Source organism: Hermetia illucens, chromosome 1, assembly GCF_905115235.1.
Source record: "Hermetia illucens chromosome 1, iHerIll2.2.curated.20191125, whole genome shotgun sequence".
In the NCBI taxonomy this organism is placed as follows: domain Eukaryota; kingdom Metazoa; phylum Arthropoda; class Insecta; order Diptera; family Stratiomyidae; genus Hermetia; species Hermetia illucens.
Window position 1 is genome coordinate 45,189,993 of NC_051849.1, and position 14,070 is coordinate 45,204,062.

At 40.5% G+C, this 14,070-nt stretch overlaps 1 protein-coding gene across 4 annotated transcripts in view; it reads right to left on the bottom strand.

The window, feature by feature from the left end:
- Positions 1-3,877: 3,877 nt before the first annotated feature.
- LOC119661641 (transcription factor SPT20 homolog) overlaps positions 3,878-14,070 on the bottom strand; it is a 63,989-nt gene continuing 53,796 nt past the window's right edge. For 2 of the 4 annotated variants that reach the window (XM_038071069.1, XM_038071070.1), the window contains one exon: positions 3,878-7,340. In XM_038071069.1, coding sequence (XP_037926997.1) covers positions 5,277-7,340 — 2,064 coding nt within the window. In that variant the 3' untranslated portion in view covers positions 3,878-5,276. The remainder of the gene's footprint in view (positions 7,341-14,070) is intronic. The other 2 variants (XM_038071072.1, XM_038071071.1) reach the window with 2 other exon arrangements.

Consider the following 14,070-nt stretch of genomic DNA (forward strand, 5'->3'; position numbering starts at 1 on the left):
GGTGGAGTACTATCGCCGCTGATGTGGAGTATGGTAGTGGATGAACTCCTGGACGTGTTAACTAATACTCGAATACAAGTCCAGGGCTACGCGGACGACATTGTTCTAATCTGTAGGGGCAAATATGAAGATACCCTATGTGATAGAATCCAAACTGGATTAAGGGTTACTAGTGCCTGGTGCAGGAAGGTTGGACTGCGGATCAACCCAACTAAAATTACCATAGTGCCATTCACTAGGAGGCGTAAGCTGGATCACCTGAAAGCCATAACATTACATGATATGGAGGTGAAACGAGAAACAGAGGTCAAATATTTGGGAATCACGCTAGGCCAAAAATTACTCTGGAAGATACATGTCGGAAACACTTGTCGAAAAGCCACGAGGGCTCTGATGACTTGCAGATCCATAGCAGGAAAAAAATGGGGTTGCAGCCCGAAGATACTACTTTGGATATATACTGCAATAGTAAGACCAATGATTACCTATGGAGCGGTAATCTGGGCAGAAAGAATCCAACTCAGCACACAAGCCAGGGAATTACATAAGCTCCAAAGGTTGGCTTGCGTGTGTATCAGTGGGGCAATGAGGACATGCCCAACGGCATCCCTGGAGGTCCTTTTGGGATTAACCCCTCTCCATCTGCACATACAGATGCAGGCAAGGAGATCAATATTCAGGATGGCCGGTAGTATGAGTGAGGCGGGGAGCTGCCTAAATCGAAGGAAGATCGATATTCTTTCTAGGCGGTATCCCGAATTACTGATACCAAGGGATAACATGACAACGAGGTTTCACTTCGATAAGAAGTTTGAAAGACGTTGGAGTAACAAGGCAAACTGGGAGAGCGTGGCTGCGACATACGGCTTAAACCAGCAACTGATTACTTGGTACACTGACGGATCCCTCACAGCAGAGGGAGCGGGTGCCGGTGTCATTGGTCCAAGGAAAATGTACTTTGAGCCAATGGGCAGGTACACTAGCATATTCCAGGCGGAAATTTACGCCATAGACAAATGTGCCTCCTTTAATCTGCAAAGGAACTACAGGGGGCAGAACATAGCTATTCTCACCGATAGCCAAGCAGCGATCAAGGCACTTAGGTCCAACCAGGTGAACTCTAAACTGGTATGGGAATGCCTTGAGAGACTGAATACACTCGGCTCGTCCAACAAGGTCTGGATACTTTGGGTTCCAGGCCATGCTGGGTTGGAAGGCAATGAGGCAGCGGATGAACTAGCCAAGAAGGGAGCAGGGACCCCTTTACACAGGCCAGAACCCTTCTGTGGAATCGGAAACGGTTTAATGGCTATGAATCTAAGAAACGAAGAGAAACGGTTGAGGGAACTATATTGGGCGGGCCTACCAGGGATGGAGCAGTCCAGGGTGCTTATTGGGGGATACGAACCCATGCGCACAAAGGATTGCTTAAACCTCACCAAAAAGAACCTCCGAATCATAGTGGGAATTCTCACTGGTCGTTGTCGGCTGAACTATCACCTAGGGAAGCTACGGATATCTACGGACACTGCCTCCAGGTTCTGTGAGGAGGAGGACGAAACCTCTATGCACGTCCTGGGATAGTGTCCGGCACTTGTGCAAAGTAGGTCGATACATCTGGGAGAACATTTAATACCAGATGCAAAGCTGAAACTTCTGGAAGTGGGGAACATACTAAAGTTCCTAACGGTTACTTGAGATACTATGATCAACAGGTACACTATAACCAGTAAAAGGGGCACAATAGTTCTTCAAGGACGCGGTGCGACTTTCCCTTAACAGAATAATAATAATCATCCGCGTCTACTGCGAAATAACGGCAGGGGCAGGTACAATATCTTACCGCCCCTTGTTGCACCAGAGATTCGTCGGGCGTTTCTCGTAATTCGCACACGTGACTGTCCAGTGAAACGCAGACCAGTACCGCAATACACAAGTATTGTGGTGCATAAAAATAAAACTAGGTAGCTTGCTCCTACTACAATATATTTTAATAGTTAGTAAATACGTATTTCGAAAGCTACTTACTTTCTTCCTCAGTACTTAAGCTACGAACGCTAAGCTAAGGACGATAACTATTTTATTGTGGTGCAGTTACGGCTGTCAGATTGCACGATCAGAAGATTCGCTTTTGCATTATTGGTTTGAGTGGCTGAAGAGATCAGATCCACCATGGAAAATTCATCTGGAACATCGGCGGGACTCACTAAGGCAGAACATTGTTATTCTGACTAAATTCAACTCTGGCAACGCCAGCAGACGGGTGAAGAATAAAGTGCAGAGTGTTTAGAGAAACTATGCCATCCCCATTGAGACACCTGCAGTTGAAATTTTGGACACACTAAAGGAGAAACTTTTTGTCATATGCAGTCGGTTACGACGGTATAGCGAAAATCACTCCAGACGTGTCCAGAATGCAATGTAGGCGAGGAACCAGCGGAGCTTTTTCAGATCTCTGAACGAACCTCTTTTCAATCCTCTTAGTGGGGTGAAGTCAGACCAAGATCGATGAATGGATGTCGAAGGAAATGCACGGTAAATACGTGAATTGTCTTTGGCAACCATTTGCCGATTTGCTTTTATCGACTGTGTGCTGGGGAGCTCTTTGCTGAGGCGGAGGGATTCATGTGTGTCATTCATTCATATAATACCATTCTGCATACTTATTCGATGTTGCGGGAGTTGTCGATGAATTCTAAAACTAACCCACTAACCTACCATCGGCTTTTGTTTGTATGTAGATAGGATCGTCCACGCCTGAATGTTTGGCAATTAGTGCTAGCATTACGTAAAAACCGGCATCTGCTGACATTGGAACAACTCGGAAAAAAATAGTAAGAATAACTGTATCCTGAATGGTTAGCGCAGAAGGTTGTCTTACGGAAGATCGCGGTTCAAATCTCACTGGTGACAGTGGGATTTGTATCGTGATTTGACGTCGGATACCAGTCGACTCAGCTGTGAATGAGTAGAGTATGGATACACGTCCATGTGTATTACGAGATTATTCTTTTTAACTCTGAATTACTGGACAATTTTTCGGGGATCTTGATCAAATCAAATTCATTTCTTAAACGATATCAAGGGAAGTGGTGGTAATCCGTTTGGTGAGGTTAACCGAAAGAATGTTTTATTTTTACATATTTCTCGTTTTTAGTCATAAAATCGATTTATAATGTAGAATACGACAATACTATTATTAACAAAGTTAAAGACGCCCAAACAGTCTAAAATGGACTTTTTAGCTACATACAAATTGAAACTTACGTAAAAAATGTTCTTCATATAAGGAACACGCAAAACCTTTCATAGTTGGAGCATTAAGCTTTCTTGTTTGCACTGATGAAGGGAACAAGTGGTTCCCGAAATATCGGTATTTGCAAGAATAAATACCCACACCAACGAAAAAGAAACAACAAGTTTTATTATTTCAATTAATTAATCGTTGGAAACACCGCATAAATTCACTCTGATTAAGCTTTCGCTTTCTCAACTTATTTTGCCTCGTTATTTTGGATCTGAGGACCTTTCCGGGAGAAGTGAAGGATTGATTTTTCAACGTAAGTAGTCCCTAATTTTTCTAGGAGAGCGTAGTTTTGCCCTTTTTATTGGTAATACTCAATTCGGGCCGCACCGTGAACGTTGTTTGTTGGTAGGTCTTAAATCTTTATCTGAATAATTTTTAAATTGTTTATGCTGGCAGATAGCGTTTTATTTTGTACTATTTTATCAGTTCACTCTTTAAATATTTATAAATTTATATCTTTAAATCAACATCCGTATAACCATAAAGCACAAACTACTTAACTCTCCCCTCTTACCTTTGTTGGTGGTATTTGATTTAAGGCTCGAAAACTCAGTGAAACTCAAACCATATTTTTTTAAATCAACTTTTATTTATACTTTAGTTTCGCTTTCAATAAATACTCATTCTTACAATACAAAATAAAGGTGAAAAATATATTTAAATATAACTATTTTAAAATAAACTCTAAGTTGGGTCTTGGGTATTGTAAATTGCCTGACTAGATGATGGAAATATTAAAATTTGCTGACTCCATTTGAGTAGAATTTTAAGATAATTTTCCGGTTCATTCTTATTATTCGGAGAATTCCTCTGTAAGATACTTAGGTAGCTTGGTGGAAGATATTTATGAAAGCCAAGCGCAATTTGCACTTGATGGATGGTTATGTTATTTCCAAGAAGGCATTGTGGATGACTTGCAGTGGTAGTTCCTTTGACAATATTGTAGCTATTAACTTCCCAACATGTGAGATGTACTGTAGCGATAGGACGGACTATAATGCATTTGCATGAGGCTCGACAACAATCAGTTTTTGCCTTGACTCTAGAGTTTTTGGTTACCTTAGCTCTCCCACAAATTACGAAAAAGATAAATCTGAAATGGAACTTGGTCAGCTGCTATTGCGTTTTTTCTTTCAAGAGAATATTCCAGTGCTCGGACAATTTACATAACTCAAGATATGAATCGTACAAGCGACATACATAACAATTGTCATTTGTTCATATTACACTACGTATAAAATTATAAACATTTTCTTGGAGTGGTTTTGTACGCGGTTGTCTAGATTTTGTCCATAGATATGAGTTGAATCTAGATAGGAATCGAGGGAGGACGCTACAAAGTGAATCATCTAATTTACTGTGTATGATCGTAAATTTAAGTAACATATTGGAAGGCTGTGCACTTTCGATTATATTTCCAGACACGGAACGTCTGGGTTATGCCATATTTCGCGAGTCCGACTCGTATTCAAATCTCTACGCTTGCTTTTCCGCATTGAGAGTACGTGATCCTAGAACGGTATCCAGTGTCAATTTGGAGTATTTGATATCATAATAAAAGTAAGCGTTCTTTTTGGGAAATACAAATGGAAGCCTAAAGGGATCCAAAATTTCTTATCGAACCGGGAATCTGTAGCCTAATTTTCAGAATCGGACGATTTACTTTGCATCATCCTCGAGTTCTGTATAATTTTGAAAGACTTGCATACGAAAATCTTAGAGAGGCTCAGCAAACACAGGCCTCCCCAAGACATTTCTATTATTTTATCGTTGAATTTGGTTAAAGAGGTGCACGTTCTGCCAGGCAGGTGACGGAAAGGATTCTATTAGGTACGGGTAGATATGGAGGAAAGTTATCAGTTACAGGTGACCAGTCACATTTGGTTCTCCAGCCGTGGTTGGTTCATGTGGATGAGAAGTCTGTGTTTTTAGTTGTTGAGGAGTTGTATTTGTGTGTTGGTGTGCTGGATTAGAAGGATCCGAATGGCCAAGGGATTTGTAAATTTTGTGGTATGTGCGGGTTAATGCCATGGTTCAGTGCTAAAACTTTAGTTATTACATTCAATTCGTCATTTGATTTAGGATTGGATATACCTGATTGATAGAGCAATGATTGAAGGTGTACATCAGCAGATGGAGTTTGTGGCACAAATGATTGCTGAGGAATGAACTTTGGTTGACTGTGGGCGAGCAGATTCAAACCCAAGTTTCCAGTTTGCAGCTCACTTCTGAAGTTCCGGTTTCTTGAAACTTGCTGTTGCTGTTGTTGTTGTTGTAGAATTTGCTGCTGCAGAAGTTGCTGCTGTTGCCGCTGTAACAACTGTTGTTGCTGTTGCTGTTGTTGCTGCTGAAGTAATTGCTGTTGGATCAGTTGTTGTTGCTGTATTTGAACCCCTGCGTTTTGATTGAAGTTAGTTCTGAATTGCTGAGGAGCTCTTTGCGGAAGTTGTAAGGTTGATGATAACTCCAAAGGAGTGGGAATGTTCGTTTGTTGTTGATTGAAATTCAACTGCGTAGAAGCCTGAATATCGACATTTGAAGACTTGGGTGACTGCTGCAGGAATGAGGCAGGATTATTATGGAAAGGGGTCGCGTCTCTTACTGGGAGATGCTGCTGAGTAGAAACCTCATAGCGGGGACTTTGGGTTACACTAGGAATAATTTCCAATTGTGGTTTTGGATTGACCCCAAAGATCTCATTTTGAAGTTTACTTTTATTGAGAATGCTCTTGTTAGGAATCAATTGGTTTGGTTGTCCACTTTGGTTTTCATAACGCTTCCTTCTGCTGTCTTGGAGTAATTGTTGTTGAAGTAAAAGTTGTTGTTGTTGCTGTTGAGCTTGATTTTGCAGGATGAAAATTTGCTCCTCTAAGTACTTCTGACGTTCTAATAGTAGCTGCTGAAGATTCAATTGTTGCTGTTGATTTTGAAGGAGAGCATTTTGTTGCGAAAAGGCAGCGAAATTTGGTAGATTTTGTTGAGTTGGTTGGAATTGCTGTAATTGTAGGCTCGGTTGGATTTGTTGGATCTGTTGGGGTTGTATCGGTTGATTTGGTGAATTACTAATTGGTGGAAGAAGGTCCCGTGCGGGTTGATGAACCTGTGGAGAAACTGGTGAAGATATTTGAGTTTTGGCAGCGGTATTTTGAGGAATGAATGGTGCTTGAATTTCTGCATAATGTTTCTGAAGAGCTTCTGGTCGCAAAAATGAAGGTACAGGCAGTTGGATAGGAATCGGCTGTGCATTTCCAAGTGGTGATTCAGTTGAAATTGGATTCGATTTAATTAATTCGGATTGGACAAAAGAATTTCTTGGTGGGAAATTGATTGACGAAAGTTGTACAACAGGAACGGGGGTGGGTTGAAGCGGTGCAATGAGGGGTACAACTTTCTTCGGCAGTCCAACATCGTCTTGGTGAACCGTGAACGCACTGACCAACGGTGCCTCGAGAATTTTGATATCTTTTTTGTCTACAACTTCAATGTTTTCACCATCTTCATTGTGTGTTGGAGCTGGCTTACTAGTAGTCGTCACTTCGTTTGCAGTAGCATTCGCTGATTTGGCTTCATTTGTTTTTGCTGTTGTGCTGGCTTCTCCTTTAACCGATATTGATGGAATATCATTTGAGAAATTTGTTTCGCTATCGACACTTTTAACAGATCTCTCTGTAGGCGTAAACTTTATAATTACTTTGCTTTCATTGTTGGCGGGATTGCCAACTTTCTCAAGCAAATACTTCAGTAAGTCACCTTCTGTGTTCGTTTCCATATCAACGTTGGCTGAATAAAAGTGTACAGACATTTTATCGGGGGCTGTGCTCTCTTCAAGGATCTCATCTTTACTGGTTGCATTTTCAATTTTATTGCTTTCAGTTTCACTGTCTTCAGCCCCGTCAATGGGGATAACAAGTCGTCTGAGATGGTGAGTGCTTTTGTTTTCAGTGGAATCGGTTGGAATAATTTCATTTGTTTCCGAGGCTGTTTCGGTACTGGCGGCAGTTGCTATTAACAGCAAAGCCGGGAGAAGTGACCACTGCAATGAGAAAAAGAAATAAATTAACTATCTGAATCTTTTTATTCATATTTAATAGAGGAACATTTAGTAATAAATATAGTATTTGGAAAGAGGTTAACAAATTTTTTCAAGGTGAAATGAGTCGCTTATGTATTACTGGCTTTCGGGTTTGGAAATCTTTGGTAGAAGTTAATGATTTAATGAAACATTCCAAGTTACCCAACTCGATTAATGAGGTCTTCTTAAAATTCAGGTTTCAGACAGATAAATGGATCCTAGGAACCCAATCGGAAAATCTCCACCTTACGAACTCATCTGTTACACATTGCGTCTGTTACACAAGTCGCGCGGAAACTCGTAATCGTAATCGTACTACCGGGATCCTAAAAGTAATATTTGAAGAGTGGCAGAAATATCAAAACCGCTTCGTGGTTCTGTCAATGTTCATGAAAGACGCGTCATCTCGACACTCTTCTTTGTTTTTGTCATGCGCACTATCATATGGGACATTCAACTTCCAGCGCTCTACATATTGGTCTATTCAGATGGTGCTCCTACGTCTCACAACAAAAGTGACCTCGAAAAACTTCCCCAAAACTGGAATGATCGCCAAATGCACACACAGAATTTTGGATGATCAACCCTAATGAAACAGATATTATCACTGTCAATGGCAGACACCTGCCAAGAACTGAACGATTTAAGATCAACGCTATCCGCCCATGATGAACTGCGCTATGAGATTCTTATATGTATCAGAACAACTTGATTTAAATCGCATTCCACGATTGGCATTCTTTCTGATCGACGCTTCAACGAATGTCTCAAATACAAAATTTGCTGTAATATCTCCTGCCATGTCGCTCTTTCTGATCCCGAGCCCTGACCGACTATAAAAGACAATGAATGACCCCTCGTGATAATTGAGACAAAAATGTTGGAACAGGACTGTAATGCGGTATGATCATACCCGAAATGAAGACATCCGTGAGTAACATGGGGTTGCACGGTTTTCTCTGTCCGACCTAGCGCTATTGACAGCGAAAAGCCTCCAAAGTGATCCTACTGCTTTCATCTGAACTGATTCATGGATAGCGGTCACTTAGTAACTCGGTCTTACTAATTTTGTCGGATTGCCTTATCTTTTCTTGACCATGTAGGGTTTCATCCTGACTATGCAATCATATATTGTTTTCAAGGTGAAGAAAGAACAACATTTTTTTCTATCGACTGCCGAAAGGAAGGAATTTAACCTCTTTGGTATGGTCCAATGAAATTCTCGGCGGGTGGGGCTATCCGGTGTATAAGATAGTGAACAATATCTTATAGATGGTAGTCGGCTACGGGATATGTTTGTAATTGCTGCGCTGGGTAACATCTCCTTTCTTATATATGGCACAGATAATGCCACGATTCCGATGATATTATTCTTGTTTACGTGGGTGTTCTATGGTGTTCCGTATTGGATCCATTCCCCTGGAACATCATGGATTTTTTACTTAGCCTAATCGTTCCAAAGTAAGACACGGTAGTGAGCAAGGGAAACGGCATAGCACTGATTGTCGTTGCAAATCACCTCACGAATACTGAGTTATACCCATGTGAAGCAATCAGTGATGTTAAAGCCCGGCTAGAGAGCTTTAGACTTAAATTTACAGTGGAAAAGAAGAAATTACGTCCGCGTTAAAATAGGCAATCAAGTTATGACTTCCAAGCAGACCGATAAATACTTAGTAGTGGTGGCTAAGTCCAAGTAGCACGTGCAGTAAGTTTGTCTTTGACATAAATAATGCCAAAAATAAGAGCTTACAGCTAGGGTGGTGAGCTCTATCTTGATTTATGCACCCCCACACGCATTTGCAACAAATGTCAAAACTGATACCTTATTCGAATAATATTAAACTAAAACATTTGATATCACACATTACTATATTCGGTGAAAAAAACATTTTGCACTCCTCTTTAAGTATATGGGCTAAGTTGCGCATGCAGCAATGTAATTCACAGCCCGTTCGTGGGGGTTCGCGGTTCCCACCTTCTAATGAAGAAAAGTGCGTGTGACAGACTGACAGACGGACATACATTATCGACCGGAGGCTAGGTTTTAATTGCATGTGGAAAGTGCAAGAACTAGGGCATATAACAACGGAACACTGCTGACGAAAATGTTACCGAATATAGGTAACGCAAGGCAAGGCCATTGCCTCCTTGTTTCAAGGGTGGTCAGCTCGATCCTACTATATGCAGCCCCAGTGTGGGCAGATGCACTGGAAAAAATAGTAAATAGAAGAAAAATGCATATCGCTTAACTCCACTCCAAACATGTTGAGTTTATCGGCGAAGCGGCCAACGTAATCAGGGATGATTCCAACTGACATTCTGGCGAGAGAAGGACAACGCCTTTATGTTCGAACGAATCTCACCGGAGAACCTTCTACCCGTCGGCGGCAGTCCGCGCGGTGCGAAATAATCGCTGAATGGCAGGAGAGGTGGAACGAGTCAGAGAAAGGCCGATGAACACAAAATCATATGGGATATTCGGAGATGGATCGAGCGACCCCACGGCAAAGTAGGTTTCAACCTACCGCAAATCTTGAGTAGACACGGAGGTTATCGACCATATCTTTACCGATTTGGGCATGTCGAGTCGCCATATTGTCCAATGAGCCCGGACATCGCACAGGACCCAGAACACGTGTTATTTGAATGTCCGAGGCTCGCTGTTAAATAGCCGTATTAGAAGCTAAAATTGGAAAGCATTTTATTCCGGGAAATATGTTAGATCATATGTTAAAATCCATGGAGATATGGACTGCAGTCATAAAAGTGATTGAAGTTATCCATAGGAAGCTTAGACAGGAGGATGTCATTCGGAAGAAAGGACGAGCGGGGAGCATGAGTGCAGGATCAATTGTGATCCAGCCCCGCGACGTAATACCATACGGGGAGTCCCGCGGGGAGAGTGGAAGGAATGTGGTTTTAGTGGGTAGGAGTCCCACATAACCATCTGGCAAGATTCAAAACTAGCCTTTGAAGCTTTCCACCGTCAAAAACAGACAGACAGACAGTGAATCAATTTTAATAAAGTTTTCTTTTCAACAAAACCTTAAAAATGCTAGAGCGCTCTATTGATAGTTCGAGGTGTAATTCGGCTTGCTATCTCTAGAAAGTGGATTTTGGACCAGCTACCTAACTGACGTTCTTTATTAAAACAAATTTTACTTTCAGGTCTCCTGGAATCTTACCGGCGGTAAGTACCATTTATTCCCTGGAAGCAAGCTCTACTTCACAGAAACATCAGAATATAGAATTTGTATTAACTAGTGAACGAGAAATCTGATGGAGAAGATATAATATACCCGTTCGTAGGGGCTAAGAATTTAAATATATATTTCCAAAAGGTAATTGCACAAAAAAGAAAAATAATAAAAAATTATATTGTGCAAAAAAAAAGATAATATTATACATACAAGCACAATTGAGGAAATCAGTATAAGGAAATTCCACTTCCGTAAACGGTTGCGAGGCGTACTACTCTTCTGTCTTTTATTTTTAACTATTTCTAGTGAGGAAGATCAACCGAATTTGAATGGTTGGTAGCGCTTGGGGCATTCCCATCTTGTCACCATTGCAAGCGCAAAAGAATTTCGTGCTTGATTAGAGAAAATAACGAACTGACCTGAGGATGCTTCCACGGTGTCCCTGCTGGATGTACTCTGCACGAAATATACCTTAATAATTCCTCTAGACATTTCAAGAGGTTATGCGAGGAAGCGAAGACGACCCATGGGGAGTTTCGTACAGGGCAGTCATGTGATTGACATGGGGTTAAACGCTCACTGGCGATCAGCATCTCTGATTTACTGCGGGTGTTCCAAGTAAATGGAGGCCGGAAAAAAGGTTGACGAGAATAAAACCACAGACTTACACGACATGCCTAATGAAACGAAAAGAGGGATTTTCCCGATAAAGTATAAGCAACAAAAGCTCGTGCTAATTCCGAGACCAAATAAGCCTCTGGAAGATCCTTCGTCATATAGGCCTATATACCTATTAAGCGGCATCAATAAATTTTTCGAATAGGTCATCTACGATAGACTTGTGTTTGTGCCACAGGAAGCGAGGATGGTCTCTTAGATAGACAGCAGAGGTAGCAATGGAGGCCAATAAATGTTGCGGAGCAGTTACTTTCGATATGAGGAGTGGTTTTTACTCTACGGAATGAACCAAAATAATTGAGAATTTAATTAAATTAGGGACTTCCAAAATCTGGTGTGTTTCCTTACAGAATTTTTTCCGGAAAGGCTGTTGTGTTACAACGGAGCGACCGTTATTCGTTTCGCAGATGACATCGGAGTGATTATTGTAGCACCAGATATAAAGGGGGTGGAAAATCAGATCTTCACTTAAAGACGCTGATCCTTCGGTCACAGAGCACAAAGCCGGAGTCATAATTGGGAAAGGCCTAAACTTCAAGCCACGTCTTGAGAGTTTAGCAGCAAAGGCATTTGGAGTTATTATATTGTTAGTGGAAATGGCAACTTGCAGGCATAATTAAGTGAATTGGATACCGTACATGAGAAGGGGTGGTTTGAGTGAGTAACACCCTCGCATAACTGGATGGTAGGAAACAATGGTAGGTTTCGAGCTTTCCACTTTCAAACGGCGAAAAAAATAGACGGATGGACAGGCAGATAGATCGTGAATCGATTTTATTAAGCTTTCTTTTTATAAGATGCACATAGTATACGACTTTAAATGCTATTTGGTAAGTAGTTGCTGACCGGCACCTCGTTGTTCGTAATTATTGTTATATCTTAGTTGGTCCTGTTTGTTTTTGGGACAACCGCCTTTTGCAGTGGGTGGTGCTGATGCGAAAAAAATCGGTTCTGATGCAGCCTGTTGTTTCTATAATTTTCCTGGAGTGAGTCACTGATGAAGGCACGGATTGTGAAGGCGATTCAGAAAAACATTGTACATATTTGAGGTTCCTGTAGGAACAGTTAATTATGATAACTTAATTTATGAAAAAGCTTGACGTCAGTTTGCAAAAAGTGGGCTTGGTATGGTAAGGGACAAAGGGTAGTTTCGAGGGTCTTACTTGTAGAATATTGACGTGTGTTTTCTCTTTGTTTTTGAGTATGCGCCTGCGAACAGGCGAATATGCGCCTACAGGCATACCTAATATGATTGCAGTCGTTTGAGTAGTTTGAAATGCCTTAAGTATTCTTTGCTGCAATCGATTGGTCTGAGTTAAGACCAATTATTCTCTTATTGTTATATTGTCACATTTTTCTTTATTGAAATTTTTCTTTATTAAACCCCTAGGTACAGTATGATAGAAGCTTTGAATTTTCAATTTTCAAGTTAATCAGACGCAAATTGAGGTGAGTTACCGGCGAGGAAAATATGCTGATACGGAGTCATTATTGTATAATATGTATATGTAAAAAGGAATCCCCTTTGCCGCTCCCTACTTATTTTTGGGTAACTCTGGGATATTGGTAGAAATGCTTCGCTATAAGGATAAGAATAAATAAGGATACATATATATACAAAGGTTTCGACGTCCAGAAATATCAACGGAGATATTAGACTATTCATATATGGGTTACAAGGTTAGGAGCAAATTTAATGACAATATATGGTATGGAGCTACCGCTACTCTTCTATTCTCTACTAACATATCTACATACTGACTAATATTAGCTATTTTACTATTCAGGATATCGAGAGTATATTGAATTCCAATTTTGTGATGCAACTTTCACTTTCAAAGTAGAAGCAGTTATTATGAGTAATTCTAACCTTGACTCTTCGTGGAGTCATTAAGCTACATGTTTATTGCATATGTTTAAGACCATCTGTCTATCTACAGCCAGTTTCTTAGATAACTGTGATAACCGTGGCATATAGAAAAGCCACAATGGCTTGGGACGTTTCTTGACTGTTGTTTTTGTTGATGTTGTTAACGCCATAGATGCACATAATGTTTTGGTCGCAGCAGTTGAAGCGAATAAAGTGGCCATGACAAACGAATTTAATAATAAACACTAAACAGTGTGAAGTCAGCGAAGAATAATTGATAACTTTAATTGCTTTTTGTTAATAAACAGAAAATGTGGTTGGTTTTAATATTGAGTGAGGAGCGTCTAGTGAACATCGAAAGGTTTCTGACCTTTAGCTAGTCATTAAATTTGGAACTCATCCTTAACGTCACACGGACCTTTATTATGATGTTTTTTTGCCGACACTCTTTTGATGGCACTTTCTCTATAGAAATAATTTCAATGACATTTTCACATTAATAAGTAGTTTAAATTGATGAACTCTCTTTAGATTTTTTGCTCAACAAAAACAACTTTCAAAAAATATGCAAGGAAAAAGTAACTACAACCTATTGCGTCAATGAAAAACGAAACTTAAGGGGGTCATCCCATGTGTTGTATCCGCGGAATCGATGTTTTTTGGCATCAATTATATCTAGATATAGTGTAGAATATATGAGTAAAGTGATTTTTTGATATTTGGAGTCGTTTGGAAATTATAGTGTTGAACACGTGATAAGTCACATGCCAGATTTATGTCGATCGCCGTAACAAAGCTCATATCTATCGGTCCGAATGACGTTCGAATGACTTCGCTAAAAGGACAAGAATTGAAGCCAAGGCTGTATATGTGTTTCTTGAAGAAACCTAAGGTTTATGGATTAGGTATAGCAGATTAATAGTCAGTTAAGGTTTTATGG